The 18,549-nt window shown below is 38.9% G+C and overlaps 1 protein-coding gene across 3 annotated transcripts in view; it reads left to right on the top strand.

Annotated features, from left to right (window-relative positions):
* The window catches only part of NEK11 (NIMA related kinase 11), a 278,031-nt gene that overhangs the window by 39,192 nt on the left and 220,290 nt on the right, over window positions 1-18,549 (top strand). For 2 of the 3 annotated variants that reach the window (XM_049629822.1, XM_049629821.1), the window contains one exon: window positions 7,267-7,432. In XM_049629822.1, the coding sequence (XP_049485779.1) occupies window positions 7,267-7,432 (166 nt within the window). Of the gene's footprint in view, window positions 1-1,654; window positions 1,757-7,266; window positions 7,433-18,549 lie in introns of all 3 variants that reach the window. The other variant, XM_049629823.1, reaches the window with a different exon arrangement.

The raw sequence follows: 18,549 nt of genomic DNA, 5'->3' as shown, positions 1-18,549 counted from the left end.
CTTAAAAATAAATGGCAACTTGCATAATGTTATGATACCAGCCTTGAAACACTGCATAGAAGTTGTCACCACAAATGATACTATAATCTAGACAGGAGCCAGGATAGCTTATTTGCCAAACTAAAATGTCTGAAATAATTCTACTCTTATTTATTCTTTGTTTATTATCTGTAGTATTAGTTATTGTTAATTATTTATTCTTTGCTTGTTATCTGTGTGCAATACTCCTATACACTGCTCATGTGTTTGTAAACTAAATCGGTCTTGAAAAGTCTAGGGTATGGAATTCACCTATAGGTTATAAGTGATTTTTGGTTTCATTATTCCCTATAAAGACACTTTACTTTTTCTAGGAATCACTATATCTTAGCCATTTTCAGGATATAGATAAAATCGACCAGATTTTCCATTTTGGAGGAACTTTATTTTTATCCCTGTGGAAGACAGTGTTGGTGCCCTACCTATATCACCTGGGCAATTAGTGTTTCCTGTGCATGGGTCCAGCCTTCAACTGCTAGCACAGGCCTCTCTCTGGCCAGTAGGGCCCCGTGATCTGGCATGGTGGGAGAGTGGGGGAGTTAATACTCCCAGGGAGCAGCCTTAACCAGAGAATGAAGGGAGTTGGTCCCTGCACCTCAGTCAGGGGACTCAGAGGTGCCTACACTGGCTTCCAAGCGTTCCTTCACAGAACTAAGCTCCAGTTGCTACAGCGGTGACTAGCTTGGTAATGCCCCTGATCAGCTTCTCTCCCCACTCCCTCTCACTGCTTAAAAGACTATACTTGCACACAAACCTGTGTCTCAAGTTTTGCTTCTTGGGGAACCCAAACTAAGAGAATCCTCTAGAGCAGAGCATGGTTTAATGGTTCCTCACATTTATTTTTAAAATCTTGTTATATAAAACATATTTGGATAAAAACTGAGGACACATAGATGGGTGAGGAGAAAGGAAGAAAAGAGTGGTTTATGAGTCTGCTAGTTTTATAGGTCTTTTAAAAAGTACCTATTCATTCCACATTGCATAATGTATACTCTGGTTGTGTGTTTGTGTGGGTGTGTGTATCTAAAGAATGGTATATAGATATAGAAATTCTTGCCTAGTTTTTGTAAGTAGTTTTCTTTATAAAAAACTCACAGGCTTATTAACTTTCATAAATTATTCAAATAATTCAAATACAGACATTCCTCTACTGGGTATCGATTTTTACAGGGCAAATAGTAAAGAATGATAAATTCATTTCTTTTGCTCCTTGGGATCCAGCTAGAGAAAAATTCCACATAGTACAAAGTAGTTTGCATGTGCAAAAGTGAATATCCTGGGATGCTAATCTATAGGTTTTGCCTTTTCTTTTCTCCTCAAAGAACAACTAAGGATCCCCACCCTACACCCAACTCTATTATAGCATTTATCATGATGTTGTTCAACTATTTTTATAGTTCTTGGCCTCTCTCATGGGACTGAGCTCTCTTGAAGGTCAAGAGGTTTCTCTTTCTCATCTTTGTATCCCCAGCACATGGTATAGTGTTTGACATACAGAAGGCAATAAGTAAGTAGCTGGTCATGTAACAGAAGTACATAATTTCCTATCTTAAGGTATTTGGGAGTGGCTGCTTGGGGCCTTGTATGGAGTCTGAAATTGGGCTCTCCTTCTCAGTATAGATGTCTGCAATGGGCACCTGCACTGTATCATGATGCTATTTGAGCCCCCAAAACTCTGCTACATGCTGGTGATCAGGAGTGGAGAGGAAAAGACCAGGTGAGTCAGAGAATTCTAGCCCCCAAAGAGCTGGGATCAGGAATTTACTGGTTAGAAACAAAAGCAGCTCATAGATTATGGCATATGATGGTGACCTATAAAATTATTTTGTCCTTTTCTTTGGACACAGACATTAAAATATGTTTTTTTGTTTTTAGTTGCTGAGAGAAGAATCAACAACAAATAAAATAAAATTCCATCTGTAGTATACTCTCCACGAAATTCTGTAAGTTTTTTTTCCAGGTACTCCTTTAGTAACTTCAGTACTTGGTATTTCCATTTTTTAATCAATGTACCACTGTATTGAACCAATATCACTCTCTGCCATTATATTCTCTTATGTCCCTTTACATTTTAAATGTATATATTATATTAAAAAGTATGAAATAACTTTAAAAAGGATGTTTTGTACTCTCATGATATTTCTACCCATAGAAAAGTAAGCAACACTGTGGCCTTAAATTCCTTAGAGGATGCTACATTTTAAGACTTGAATTAATAAATAAAAATTAGCCTAAGAGAGCTAGAGTTTTGGAGATTCCATTTTCATTACCCCAAAGTGTTTACAGTGATTTGTGGTAACACCTGAACATGCCTATTGCATTGGTCAGGGCTCCCAGTACAGATAAGTGCAGCCTCCTTATGTGGTTTGAGCAGAAGGGGATTTGTTCCAGAACACAGATAGCTCACATCAGCAGCAGGAGGGCTGGGGAGCAGGTTAAAGCCTAAATTTCCAGGAACATCAGCCAGAACCATGCCACTGAAGTGGCTTGCTGCCACTTCCACCAGGGCCACGCCATTTCTTATGCCACCTATGTTAATGAAAGGGTGGCCCTGTGCCCACCCTGTTTCTTCACTCAGCTCACACCCAAAGCAAAGTCTCAGGTGAGTGCAGCTGATTGGTAGAACCTAGGTCACACCTTGGGTGCCCCAGCTCAAGCGAGATGGGAGATGTGGAGTTTTTTTGTTCGTCGGTTTTTGTGTGTTTTTATCTATCTGGGGAAGTCAGGACCCACAGTCCAGGGATCTAGTGCAATGTAGGGAGGCTGTCTAAAGATGCCGGGCAGCCTCAAATGACAGGTTTCTGCTGTAATAATGTCACGTGAAAATAACAGCAGGCAAATTGTGCAAAAGGTTTGCCCTCTACTGTTTAAAAAAAAAAAACTGTAGCAAAAAGATGGGAAGGAAATACGCAAAAATATTTTTTAACGTTTATTTATTTATTTTTGCTGTCAGCACAGAGCCCGGTATGGGGTTCCATCCCGCGAACCGTGAGATCATGACCTGAGCCAAAATCAAGAGTCGGACTCCCAACTGACTGAGCCACCCGGGCGCCCCAAAGCGTCATAACATCTTAAATGAGGAGAGCCTCAGATGTTATTTACTCCAACTTCACAGCACTCATCTCGATATGAAGTTTTTGAAAATATATGTATTTTTGCACATTCACGTACATTTATCTTTTTGTTTAATATTTGTCTTTCCCGGTAGATACAAGGGCAGGGCCTATGAATCTCCAGTGCCTGCTACACTGTAGACACATAGTAGGTGCTTACAACATGCATGCAATGCATGACTGTTAATGCTTAAATCACAAGGGAAGGGACATAGCTAGTTTTTTCCAGACTAACTGCAAAGCTTTCCACACCCACTAGCTGACTAGCCCTCACCAAGATGGTTGTGGCTACATGGGACCTTATCCCACTGCTCCTCATGCCTCACTGGGACATAGGGGATTCTAGAACTCTCTTGGGCTCATCAGCTTCCTTGCCCCTTCAGGACCTTTTTTTTTTCACTCCTACCCCTAGCTGGACACCAGAAAATGAGAGGGTGCTGCTATTTTTTCTATGCCCTGCTTTGGAAAGAGAGCACAGTTCTTCTGTTCTCATGTTCTCCTACCCATCTTGGAGTCCTGTTCCTACTCTCCTCTCTGGACCCGGCCTAGGGGACATGAACTGTTTTCAAGGGCTCAGATACACCTAACTTTCTTGCCTTCCCTTCATCTGGTCCAGAGGGTCTCTTTCTCACCTGGAGGTGGAGAGGACACTCACCCACTGGCCACATATTCCTTCAGATCTTTTCTCTAGCCTTGGTCTCTCCTGTGGAAAATCAAAAGCCAGGGATTTCCAAAGTCACCCTCCAAAGTTTGTCAGTTTGTTACTGATTCTAGAAAGAAAGAAGCATGCCACTTGGGAAAAAGAACAGAAAGTTTGTAAGTTAAGTGGGTCTGCAGGGATGCTTGTGTGTGTAGGTTTTTTTTGTTGTGTTGTGTTGCGTTTTGCTGCTGTCATAAAGTTTCTCCCAAACAGTTGAAGTTCTGATAAAATAAATATCTGTCATGTTATTTAGGAGTGGGTGACAGGCTGAGAGTCACCGAGCAGGTGACAAGCTGTCCTTGTTTTGGTATGTTTCCATGCTGCCTTCGACTGATATTGATCTCATATTTTGTGATAGGTAATGAGAGTTTCCTCTGTTGGTTCAGTGACATGATTTTAGGTAAGGAAGGTAGAATGTCTCTGCGTCAGCTAGAGATGATTGTATTAGATACCACCTGTCTTAATAGCCCTACCTTCGTCTGCTAAGCTGTGGGCAAATGAGATTTTATGCTTTATCATCAGCCTGCCAGACAGGACTCAGGTTAACTATATGTAAAATCTCAAGCTCTGTTGCACAATAGTTGGTGTTTATGAGGAAAAATAAGTATACTTAAGCTTTTTATAGCATTTGTTCCTTCACAGCAAGAGAATATTGCAAGTTTGTGTAAGGCTTTATGTTGTCATGCTTAACCACTGTGACTTTTACAACTGCATATTAGCTGGGCACAGTAAATTACTGGAAAGGCACTATGAAGATGTCATTGAGCTTTGCTAGCTGCGTGGTAATCTTCAGAAGTTACAGAAAAACATAACTACGGATGTCATTTCAAGCTCCTTTTACTAACAGTCTGGATGCCACTCTTAATAACATGAGGTCATTTTTAACCAAATTCTTGATGGAACTGGTCTTCTTATAGAAAATGGTCCCATGCGAGCATTTCTCTAGAATCACTTCATTATCAAGTAGGGGCCTGAGAAGGTGTTCATTACCTAACAACACCAAAGGGGAAGGGAACCAAATGTTCCAACTTTCTAAATTGCAGTCCTAGTTAAAGACACCTGTAAATGGCAAAGCAGAGCCTGTGAGGCCCCCTGTTTAGGGCCCTCCTATCTAATGCAGCCAGTGCCTGCTGGGGTTGTCTTTTAGGGGTTCACAATGGGAAGACCATGAGAAACATTTAAAATGAATAAAATGTTATAAATGATTCAAGTTTTAGGAAAACTGATTTCCCAATAATGGCCATCTTGAAATAGAAGATTCTCCTGATGAATCAGATTTTGGAGAATGGAAACTTAACAACACGCTTTTATTGGTCAAGAAAAAAAAGCCAAATGTCACCCAACACGCGATATGGATCAGTAAGATAAGGACACTTTCTAAGTTTTCCTACGTAGTGTCTCAGCTTTTAGGACAGATTGTCTAACCTAGAATTTTTATGAAATGTTTGCCACTGAGGAATAGGAGAGGCAAAAACTGCACAAGACAGTGCTGACTGCAGTATTAAAGCTTCTAGGCCCTGCATCTGAGCGAAGAAACAGGCTCTGTCTCTGGTATTGCCTGAGGAAATGTCTTCCACAGTGAAACAACTAGGGGGGAGTCTTATTTGAATCAATGAAAAAATGTTTAGTATAATCACATTTTTAAGAATGATAGGAGCTCTCCTATCCATTGTGATTGGGGCTGGTACTTGGGTAAACAGAGGAAACAATTTTTAAATGCAATGACATAATGAAAATATTTACATCAATGTAAAACATATTATTGCACATTTTCTCCAATTTTTTGATGCACAGCCAATATCTAATGTTTTCTGATTAGAGGTCCCTTCATCTTTTTTTTTTTTTTTTTTTGCATAAACTACATCCATAGTATGTTAAGTTTTCCAGGTTTACCTTCTTTAAAACGGAATGAAAATTTAGCAGCATGAATTCAGAATACTTGATTTTTACATTTTTAAACCAACTTTTTAGCGCTATCTTGTCAATTACTTATTTAACCGCAATTCTTTTTTGTAATTTGTCACTGTCAAGTTTTTCGGTAAGTGTTTGACTTAGTTTTCCTCACAAAGATAACACTCATAGTCATCCTTCATCAGTTTGTCATATTTAAGTCACAAATTTACAGTAGTGAGCACAACTGGCGTAACAAGTTTGGGAGTAAACACAATGACTCGGTAAGCACACATCTTACCTGGAAGGGCAGGAGTTAACGGGTGTGCCAGAGAGCACCTCCTGGGCACCTAGTGGGCACAGGCATTACTTGTGGCAAAAGCTGCTGTCAGCATCTGTTAGAAAGGGCTGGAGAGCTCTGCTTAATCTATGAGTTGGTTGAAGGGCCTTTAATTAAGACTGTTTCTACTATAAATACATTTTCATTAATATGCATAGGCTGTAACTCTTAAAGACTATCTTTGTGAAATGTTTTCTAGCATGGGTTTTGCAGAACTTGCCTTAATGAATAGCCAACGTTTACTTGTAATCAGCAGAATCTGTCTCACATGTAATTGGTGCTCTAAAGTGCTTTTCCCTGGCAATCTAGTTTATACTCGGTACCGTAATTGGTTTGTTCATCAGACTATTTTTTTCTTAGATGGGAAGAGATAGTGTTTTGGTCCACTCCTCATTGAATTATCACAGTTTAAAATTAATAATTTGGAGATTTAATGAGCTCTTGTTCCATTACATGCTTGAGACCCTAAATACCTCTATCAATGTTTTTAGATTTTTTTTTCTCTTAAACACTAATAGCAATAAAGTATGCTATGCCAAGAATAGTTTGAAAAAGAAAGGAAATAGATAATGGCCCCATTGATATTAAGTTGATAGATTTGGAAAATTTTAGAGCTGAGATAGAAGCATGTGTGTTTGTGTGTGTGTGTGTGTGTGTGTGTGTGTGTATAAGAGGCAGAGAAAGACAAAGTCAAAGAAAGACACAGAGAGACAGAGTGACAGATATATATAAGTGAGAGAGAGAGAGAGACAAAGAGAGACAGAGATAGATACCAAGATAGGAATAGAGAGAAATAGAAAAGCTGAGGAAAACAGATAAGGTGAGAGATAAAACATACACAGAGACAGATGGAAGCAGAGACACCATGTGAAAGACAAAGAGAAACTGAGACATATAGAGACCAAGGAAGAGCCACCTCAGCAATGTTGCTTAAGATTAGCTCAGTCTCTGCCCAGTTTGATCAAAACTGTAGTGCCACAGGTGTGTCAGTGACCGGGCTAGGCAAGCAGGCCCAGGGACCACTAGGAGACTCAGTGTCATAACAGCCAATACCAGACCTATGATTGGGTCGGAGCCTGGGCATTAACTAGGTGGCCCTGAACCATTTGTTCATATAAATTATTTTTTTAAATCTAAATGTACTTAAATATTGTTTGTTTTTTTGTTTTTGTTTTTGGCTGCAGAAAAGTACTGAAGGAAATCTCTGTGGGAGAACTCAATCCAAATGAGACTGTGCAGGCCAATTTGGAAGCCCAGCTCCTTTCCAAGCTGGACCACCCAGCCATTGTCAAGTTCCATGCAAGCTTTGTGGAGCAAGATAATTTCTGCATTATCACCGAGTACTGTGAGGTGAGACTCTCCTCTTTTGGAATTCTCAATAAAAATCTGTTTCATGGTAAATGGCACTCTGTAAAGGGACATCTCATAAGTTCAATTATCAAATCACTAGCCGGTGGGTGGGGGGATGGGTTAAATAGGTGATGGGGATTAAGGATGTTGTGATGAGCACCTGGTGTTGTATGGAAGCGTTGAATCACTATATTGTATACCTGAAACTAATATTACACTGTGATGTTAACTAAGTGGAATTTTAAATAAAAACTGAAAAGAAAAGAACCCCTCAAGCTGGACTATAAAGACCCGGGATATCGCGTCTTGCAACTGAGAATTATAATCTTTAGGTAATTGACAAACTCACTTCCAATGAAGGAGTATTTGCTGCAGAAGAATGCTTCTTGGGGATGTATTTTAGGGAGAATGTCACCCAAACCTTCTACAGTGGGTCCATTGGACAGACCACTTAAATGCTATAATGGAGTCCTGCATGGAGCAGAGGTCCATCTCTTGAGTTTTGGGTTCTAGGCTTATTCCTCATTTTCCTCCATGGAAATTTGGAAATGGAAATATGGCCCATTTTCCTCATGGAAATATTTCTTCATACTTATAAATTTGTGATTAATGGCTTCAGATATTTTCAATTTTCCCTGCCACTCCATGTTCTCTGCAAGTAATAGCTGTGCATTTTACTGAGCCCCAACCAAATATGAAGCTGCTTGGAAAGGTACCAGAGGGGGAAAGTGCCAAGGTGTATCTATAATATGAATCTGTATGTTTGTTCCTGAGAGGCTAGGTAGAGGGGAGTTATAAGGGCGGGGTCAGGCAGAGAGTACGTAAAGATGACCTTGCTCAGAAAGTATCTTCCAGAACATTCTGGGAGCTAGTCTTAGGCAAATGCACTTTGGGAGAATTTGGTGCTATTTATACTTTAGAGTGAATTTAGCCAGTTCATCACCTGGGTGTTGCTGGGGCCTGAATGAAAAGATGCTGGGGAGAAAGAAGATGCTCCTTAGAATGGAAGACAGGTCTGTTTGGGTCAGAAACTTTGGACAGCCAGAGGGTGCCATGTGTTTGAGAAGCAGAAAAGAAAAGGCAAGAGGAGATGAAGCTTGGAAGGAGTAGGGATAGCAACAAAAGTCAACCTTTTCTGCTTTACACATCAGCTGGTGTATATTAACCAATATAAGTCAAAAGCCCTATTTAAATATCTGCAAGTTTGAGATATTCCAAGTGTCAGCTATTTCCCTGCAGGTCAGCCTCTTCGGCTCAGCTTTGCCAGGTGTTTCCTCATCCACTCTTCTGCTTGGAGGAAAGTAAGGGAAAAGAAGGGGCGGGGAGAGAAACAGGGAGTTTGGATGTCCGCTTCTCCTTCATCAGTGGACTATTAAGAAAAGTAAAATGATGAGTTGTGCAGAGCAGTGATAACGACCAGCTACTCGGGCATGTATGTCATGAATCCATGCAAAACTGCAGGTATTTCCATATATAGCTACAATATGATCTGTCTGCTACAGTTTAATCATTTTTCTTCCTTTAGCCCTCCAGTTAATCAACTGCTTGTGACCATAGAGGTAGCTCTACTGCTGCTTTTAGCACACTGGATTTTCCAAAGATTCTTTCCTGGTCTTAACAATATTTTTCACTGTAGTCATTCCTGTGCAATAGAGCTTTCTGTGATAATGGAAATGTTCCATATTTGTGCTCTCCAATGCAATAGTCAGGAGTCACACATGACTTTTCAGCCCTTGACCAAGTGTGGCTAGTGTGATTGAGGAACCAGATGTTAAATTTTATTTAATTTTAATATATTTAAATTAAATAACAAAATATGGCTACTGGCTACCATATTGGACACGTCTAGGTGGTAAGCTATAACTTTCTTTCCCTGCCTTATTTTTAAATTTTTTTAACTTTAATGTAACTTTAAGCTACCAGAAAAGTTATAAGAATAACACATGAACTCCCATATACTGTTTATCCAGATTTGCCAATTGCTTTATCATTCTATTTATTCATCTATCTGTCTGTCTATCTATCTATCTATCTATCTATCTATCTATCATCTATCCATCTATCTTTCCTGAACCATTTGAGAGGGAGTTGCAGACACAATGCCTCTTTGTTCTAAATACTACTATATTTCCTAAGGCCAAGGACAGTGTCTTTTATAGCCCTGATACAATGATCAAAATTAGAAAATTAACATTGATACAATGTTAGTACGTAATCCATTGGATGTCAAAATGTGATCCCAGGCCAGCAGCATCATTATTACTTGGGCACTCCACCCCAGCCGTACTGAATCAGAAATTCTGGAGGTGCGGTCTGGCAATCTGTGTTTTGACAAGCCCACCAGGTGAGGCCCATCCACACTCCATCTTCATATTTAGCCCATTTGTCCCAATTACGTCCTTGGAAAGGATATTTCTGTATGTTTTTTTCTCTCGCAGGATCCAGTCCAGGATCATCTGCGTTAATTTTTAAATGCTGGTGGTTTCCAAGGGTTGAGCTACTCTCCCGGGAGGGGCGTTTCCATGGTGACAGCCACAGGCAGGCAGGGGAACCACTGAGGGGTCTTCCTGGGCTCCAGGCTGCTGAGCTGTCAGACTGTCACTTATCTGACTTCTAAGGAATGACGTTTGCGGATCGCTGGTTCTTGTTGTTAACAGAGATATTTCTCATTATCAGACCCACATTTGCTCTTAAGTCGCACAACTCTGGCATTATCCTCTCTTTATTGAGGTAAAATCATGCTGGAAATAGCAGATGGCTAAACTTGTACCTCATAGAAAAATGCTATCACCATTGAAATAGTTGGTCTTTTTTCTCTCCAAGTTTGCTCTTTTGTAATTTAATTTGGGACCTTGCAAGATCCAAATATATAAATGCATTTGTGAGACTGCTGGATCTACCACTCAACCCTTTGGGCACATAACATCAGATAAGAGCGTCAAAAGCAAACAACTGAACTCTCACAACTTCTTGTCAAGATCTAACTAAATCTTTGATGGGGAATAGTTCCAAAACTGCCAAAATGGAAGAGTATTTCAAATATTGACGTCTTCTCTTCTCCCCCGCCCCCACCCCCACCACCCAGTGTTAAATGGAACTACTTGCCATTTCCTGTGTGTCCTGCACAGTTTCACACCTCTTCTTCTGTGCTTGGGCCATTCCTTTCAGAGTGTCCTTTCTCATAGCCCCACATCTTCGAATCCTACTCATCCTCTTAGGCCCAGCAGAAATGGTACCTCCTCTACAAAGACTTCAATAATCTCCTGATGGAAATCCCTCCCCACCCCCACCACATAGCATTATATGTCTCCTGGCACTCAGTACATTATGCATGGTATGAACTGTCTCAGACTTTAGATGTGTGGGATTGATCTTTTTCTGATTAATTTTTGTATCATATCAGGGACCCACGTAGTGAGCCACAAAGCAATTAGCAATCAGAAATTTTTTTTTTCTGACGAATTCTTTATTACTTGCTTGCAGCTGCCTCCCACCTCATTTCTGTCAAAGACTAATGGTAAAAGATAAAGTATTGGATCCTTCTACCTGTTACATATGTCAAAAGCATTTTGTCCTACCTTATTTTGCTGGCACACCTAACAATGTACTGCACTGGAGGGCTGTGAGGTACTACCTACCCACCTGGGTGAGGACAAGGCATCCCCAGAAACCTGGGCGTTAACTTAGGAGATGCAGTAGAGTATAGGTGAGTATAGCCCATGTATCTTCAGCAGAGAGAGACCATAATGCTATCAGCTGAAAGCAGGAAAGGTTGGACTTGTCTATTTTCTGCTTAGTGATATTTTTTAAATTTTATTTTTATTGATTTATTTTTTTAACGTTTGTTTATTTTTGAGGGAGAGAGAGAGCAGGGAGGGACAGAGAGAGAGAGGGAGACACAGAATCTGAAGCAGGCTTCACGTTCCATGCTGTCAACAGAGAGCCCAACGTGGGGCTTAAACTCACGAACCGTGAGATCATGACCTGAGCCAAAGTCGGACGCTTAACCGACTGAGCCACCCAGGCACGCCTCTTTTCTGCTTAGTGATATTAACATAACTAAACAGAAACTATCTTAGTGTAATGGTAGTGCTCAACCTTGGCTGTACATTAGAATCATGAGGAGATTTCAAAAATCACAAGACCTGAGGCCCATCTCCAGAAAGTTTGATTTAATTGATCTGGATTTTTATCTGGACATCAGGAGTTTTGAATGCTCTCCAGGTGATTCTAATGTGTAGCCAGGGCTGAGAGCTGCATAAAAAAGTTGAATGGTTAGTGTGGAAGCAGAAAAATGGAGCCATAAAGGAAAACTTGGTCAGTGTGTATGGAGCACTGAGCAAAGATGAGGCCTGGGCTGGAGAACGGGGAATTCTGGCTCTGGTGGTGGGTTAGGTTTTATGCTCAGGCCACCTCATTAGGTGCTATGATAATTACCTGGCCTGTTCTCCTTGCTCCGTGTGCAACTTCTGATTATAATTCAGCTCTCCACATATGCCTCTTCTAACAGGAAAAAATCTGCTGGCTAAACTGACATGAGCTCCCTGTTGTCTTGGCAGCTGTAGCTCTCACTGCATGTGAATAAATTGGCATTCTAGATTATTTATTGGTTCCTTAACAGTTTGAAATTCACCAAGGCAATGATAGTCAGGAGTCTTTCCAAAAGCCATTATTGAGCCCCAAATCTGTGTCAGATATAATTCTAGAGAGTGTGGGGCAACAGAGATAATATAATATTTCTTTAATGAACCCGTCTGGTAGAATAAACAAATCATTTCTATCAATAGCAAAAGTACAAGCTAGATATGGTAAGTGTTGAGGGAAGGAGGTGGTTAAAGTCCTGTGCAAGTTAAGACTAGAGAGAAATGGACTATGGAAACCATGGAGGAGCTGGCATTGTATTTGAACTTGAAGTATGGAAAGGATTTGGTCAAGGGAGATGGGGCAAGGACATTTTAGTTAAAGGGAATAATGTGATAAAAAGCTAAGAAGTAGAAAAGCATGGGCCATGATTTAAGAACCTAATACTTCACTTTTAATTATAATGTGTTTGCATTTCCTAATGTTAACAACTTATATACCCATTGTATAATAATCAAAACCAGGGTATTAATATTTTACCAGTTTTATTCCTACTGTCTTTGTCTGTTCCAGGGCCCAATCTAGGATCCTGCATTGTGTATAATTGTTGCATCTCCCTATTCCTTTCTTGTCGGTGACAGTTCCCTTTTCCAGCCTTGTTTTCTATGACCTTGATACTTTTGATGACTACTGGTAACTTATTTTGTAGAAGGCCTCTCAGTTTGGATTTGCCTGATGTTTCCTTGTGATTAGATTGAGGTTCTATATTCTGAGGAAGCACACAAGTGATGTGATGTCCTTCTCACTACATCATATTAAGAGGGAACATGATGCTAGTGCAGCTTATTACTGGTGATGTTAACTTTGACTGATTGAAGTTGTGTCTGCTGGATTTCTCCACTACGGTGTTACTATTTTCTTTTTTTGTAATGGGTAAGTATCTTGGGAAAAATATTTTGAGACTATGCTAATATCCTGTTTTTCCTCAAACTTTCACCCACAGATTTTAGCATCTTTCAGTAAAGGTTGCCTGGAGTACTTTATACTGTGATATTTTGCTAATGGTGATTATGTATTTCCCTCACTCTTTCTATATTTACTAATTGGGATTCTCTTATAAGGAAGAGCTGTTCTACTGTCCCTTTCCCATTTATGTATTCAATTATTTATTTATATCAGCATGAACTCAGGAATATTTATTTTATTCTATGGTTTATAACCCAATACTGTCATTTTTGTTTTGTTGTTCAAACTGTTCCAACTTTAGCTGTTGGGGTTCCTTCGGGTTGGCTCTTGTGTCCTCTTAACGTGCCCTTATCCTTTTTCAAGGAGAGGTAGATTCTTATTAATTAATTTTATTTTATAGATGAGGAAACAGGACCCCAGAGAGGTGGAGTGATTTTCTGGCAGTCACATGGCTAGAATATTGAATTTCATCTAGGGCAGAACGAGGACCAGGGGTATTGGGAAAATTGCTCCTTTTTTTTTTTTTTCTTTTACTTGGATCGCTCTAATTCCTTCCTTAATATTTAATAGAGTCAACCAAATAGTCCATGGTTCCTACCTCCCCAAGCATGTAATTATCTACCTGTACATGGACATGAATTGGAAGACATTGGTTGTTTTATTGCTCATACCAACAATGTTAACCAAACACGTTTCAAATTGTGGCCCTAAGCACAAATTTCTACATAGCTACACTAATCAAGCCTATGTAAATTATACAAAATGAAAACTTCCAGTTATAAGATGAACAAGATGTGGAAATCTAGAATATAGTTCTGGGCACAGGGACATAGCTTACAATACTGTACTGTATACCTGAAATTTGCCAAGAGAGTAGATCTCAAGTGCTCACACCACCACCAAAAAAAAAAAAAAAAAAAAAAAAAAAATGAAAAATATAATGTGTGAGTGAAATTTAATGTGTGGATAACATCTCACAATATATGTGTGTGTGTGTATATATATATATATATATATGCGTGCATTTCCTTTTCTTGGCTTTTTCTCACTTACACTCGGTATCTTTATCTTTGTTTTTATACATAAACACAAAAACACAAGTATATCAGTTTGTACACACATACATATTTTAATATGATGATGATGATGTTATTAAGTATTTTACGTCTCTCAGTAGGAGACTAGGTAGGGCTTGAAATAGTGGAAAGTGTGTGGACTTTGTCATTACACTGACTTGTGTTCAGATCTTGGTCTATTTCCTTAAGGAAGTTATTTCATTTCTGTGATCCTTTTCCTGCTATTAAGATAGTGTATCAACACCTCTTTTGTTAGTTTTTTTTAGGGATTTGAAATAGTGAATATTGAAAAAATGGCTCTCAGAACCTTGCACCTAGTAGACTGCCAGTAATGGAAGTTGTTATTTATAATCATTCATTATTTCATTGTTGCTCCCCTCTCCCCTTTCCAGTTGTTTTCTGGAAGGCAGGCTCATTTTTAACTCTGAGTTTGACTTGGAACCTTTAGTATGATTCATGCCAGAAGGAGGAAACATGCAAATTCTTAAACACTAATGAGTCTGATAGCAACTTTCAAGCAAGTACTTGCCAAAGATTTATTTGTACTGTACAAAAGAAAATTTGAAATTTTCTCTTATGTTTCTTATTTATTTAAAACTATTTAAATAAACGAAGTAAGTAGGCTGAGTTTTAACAATCTCGAACTTCTAGTAAGTGTCAGTAGTGAATTTGGCAATGACATGTAGCAATCAGGCTTACTAGCTCTCAGCTCTCAGAGAGTCCTTGTAACTTCATAATACTGGGTATGCGTTGAGTCTGCAATTAAAGAAAAATCTTTTTCTGTCCTTTTAAAGCCACTGCTTATTGTCCTGAAGCTCTGTCTGGGGCCACTAACAACCAAATTGTTTTGTTACAGTTGAGGGAGACTCGTAGGTTATTGATTATTGTGACATTGATTCATGACCATCTGTCTTAGTCCATTCAGGCTGCTATAACAATATACCATAGACCCGGTGGCTTATAAACAACAGACATTTATTTCTCACGGTTCTGAAGGCTGGAAGTCTGAAATCACGATTCCAGCAGATTCAATGTCTGGTGAAGACTGGATTCCTGGTTCATAAATGGTCATCTTCTTGCTGTGTCCTCACATGCTAGAAGAGGTGAGCGAGGGGTGTCTGGCTGGCTCAGTCGGTTAAGTGTCCAACTCTTGATTTCGGCTCGTCGTGATCTCATAGTTGGTTGTGAGATTGAGCCTCGTGTCAGGCTCTGGGCTGGGTGTGGAGCATGCTTAAGATTCTTTCTTTTCCTGTCCCTCTGCTCCTCCCCGGCTTGTGTGTGTGTGCATGTGTGTACGCACACGCATGCATGCCCACGTTCTCTTTCCCTCTCTCTCTCAAAAAAAGAAGAGGTGAGGGAGTTCTCTGGGGTCTCTTTTATAAAGACACTAATTTTATTCATGAGGCCTCCACCCTTATGATCTAATCATATCCCAAAGTCCCCACCCCCTAATACTATCACACTGAGGTGGGGTAGGATTTCTACATAGGTATTTTGGGGAGATACAAACATTCAGTCTATAGCACCATCCTTCCCAGTATGAGCTCCGGGTAGCCACATATCACGGCTGTCTTCAATGGCCTGCTTTCCTGGGATTGCTGCTGATTGAAAGAACTAAACATTATCTTTAGAAAGGTATATCCTATCAGGCCTCTCTGGTTTTTCTGGGCAGTTCCATCCTGGAGAAGGTAGGCCTTCCTGAATTTGGTCTGTGTCAGTTCTGTGGCAGTTAGGGAGGACTGTAAATCATGTGAGTGTTTGATTTTTAAAATTATTTTTTAATGTTTATTTATATATGGGAGAGAGAGAGAGACAGAGATAGAGTGTGAGCGGGGAAGGGGCAGAGAGAGGGGGACAGAATCTGAAGCAGACTCCAGGCTCTGAGCCCGATGCAGGGCTCAAGCTCACCAACCGTGAGATCATGACCTGAGCTCAAGTCAGACGCTTAACCCACTGAGCCATCCAGGCGGCCCGAGGGTCTGATTTTATATACCTGAACGGATCTACTCATGATTTTTAATTAATTAATCTGATTTGTTCTATTTACTTTCTTTGTTTAAGCCATGATATATTTTAACCTTTTAACAACAAAGTTAAAAAGTAAGGCCACTGAGGTGTGCCTGGCTGGTTCAGTCAGTGGAGCATGCAACTCTTGGTCTCAGGGTCATGGGTTCCAGCCCCATTTGGGTGTGGAGCCTACTTAAAATACAAATTAAAAAAAAAAAAAAGGAAGGCCACAAATTTTTACTTAAAATTGTTAATGTAAAAATTGAAAAGCAAAATTAGTTTTATTTAAAAGATGTGTCTTAATACACTAATACAAAGCAATTCATAAATCCATTAGAATTTACAGCGTTTGGGGTGTGGCTTTAACTGACATATGACTTTATATAAATATAAATATAAGTATTCAAAAATGGAATAACCCACTTCAAATAGTTTATTTTAAAAGCAACCCAGTGATTTATAGAAGAAAGCATTTCATGTCACTTGAGATAAAAATAAGTTCTATTTTATTTTTATTCATGTACATTTCTATCACCAGGAAGAACACTTACTCTAAAAGAATTTGGAAAAAGAAATTAGCCAAACCCAGGAATTCTCATTTGTATTATCAGACTTGAACATCATGATACTACATGGCATTATTTAGTACCTATTTAGAAACCGAGTTTTCTTATATTGCTTTTAAGAGCATGGTGTGGCCTACCATTTCCTCCACTTTTTTGCACTCCATTGCAGTGCACTTCCAAAATGCCAAGGGAATGTCTTCAGGTTCTACAACATAACGACAGATGATCTTCACACCCCCTCCACCTCCATTTATTGGTGTTTTTGAAAAAATATGTCATTATAAAAAGATTCTTATTCAGCCCTGTCCGAAGTACATCTTTTTCCTTTGGAATTTTTCAAACTGCTGGACCAAATGTTGCCACTGATGGGTGAAATATTAAGTGTATGGCCCATTTGTGTTATTATCTAGCAACATTTGTTAAAATGTGGTCCATGGACTACCTGTCCCAGAGTCACTTAGGATGCTTGTTTAAAAATAGAGATTGCTTTGTCATCTCCAGACTTACTAAATCAGAGTGTCTGTGGATGCGGTCCAGGAATATGCATTTTAAACAAGAAACATGGATGATTCTGATGCCTGCTAAAATTTGAAGTCCACTGGAAGGATGTATTAGAAGCTTATTGAAAGGTGATGTGGGGTTTTAGAGAGCAGCATTGAAGATGTCAACCAAATGACTTAATAAGGAGCAACTTTTTAATTTTAAAATGAAGTAGGGCAGAACAGTTTTTCAAGCTCCTCCCAACCCTAGAATCCAGAGATTATTTCATGCTTTGTATATGCTCTGGGCATTGCAGTTTTGTTGTATTCAGACTTCTGAGAATGTTCTACTTTGGCTTTTTAAATGGTTGTAAGTGCTTCTGTTGAAGACTTAAAAAAAAACAGGGATTAATTTTTTTTAATTAAATGCTTTTAGGATTTAAAACTTTTTAATGGAATCAAAGATGGAGTTTAGACACTGTATTTGAGTTGTTCTTCATTCCTTCAAGGTCTTGGCATTTCAAAGTCAATCTGATGTTGGCTAATTGGGCTGGGGGAGGGAGGAGAGTCCAGTAACCCAGCAAATGGTACATTTTGGGTTACAGATTTTCAAAACTTCAGAAGTTAACATCAAGGCTTTATTTGTAACTTTCAAGGGGTGATATTACTGAAAGAGCATTTTCTGTGAGCAATATAGACTTGAGGCAACATTAATATTGGTTTAAGTAAAAGTCAATATTCTTCACTAAAGTTTTTCTTAGCAATAAAAGTCATCATTAAATATTTCTCAAAGACAAAGTTGAGAAAACAATGAGCCTGCAGATAGTGTAATAAGAACTTAAAGTGAGGTAAGACATTTTATCAAAAACATTTGATTTTTACTTGGAAGATGGCTTAGAGAAAGAAAGTCATAAATGCTTTCCATATTCATATTTCAAAATCCATCTGCTTCACAAAAAATATATTTCTTTGGTTGTGATATAAAAGCATAATTTTTTATCTTTATCTGTGAGGGACTTGATTACCTAATTTAAATCCTAAGAAAATAATCTACAGAGTATTTATTAAAGAACAAAGTACATACAAAGCAAATAATGTTTCTTAGAGATAAACATACAAAATGAAAATTGTAGGGGTAGTAACTTGATGAGCATGAGGCCCAGCTCTCTGATTAATTTTTTGGTGTTCTATTTTCTTGTCAACTAAACAGGTTCCTTGCTTAATGTTAGGAACTGGTTCAGTTTTCCTTCTTATGGTTCTACTCAGAGAGCGAGGGGGAGCTTGATCCTTTTGGCATTTCACTTTGAGGCCTACTATTGAAGGACCTATTTCTTTTTCTTTTTTAATAGTCTAAATATATATATATGTATATATGTATATATGTATATATATATGTATATATGTATATATATATGTATATATGTATATATATGTATATATGT

This window comes from Panthera uncia, chromosome C2, assembly GCF_023721935.1.
Source record: "Panthera uncia isolate 11264 chromosome C2, Puncia_PCG_1.0, whole genome shotgun sequence".
Lineage (NCBI taxonomy): Eukaryota > Metazoa > Chordata > Mammalia > Carnivora > Felidae > Panthera > Panthera uncia.
The sequence above is the reverse complement of the archived record's forward strand: the minus strand, read 5'-3'. Positions and strand labels throughout refer to the sequence as shown.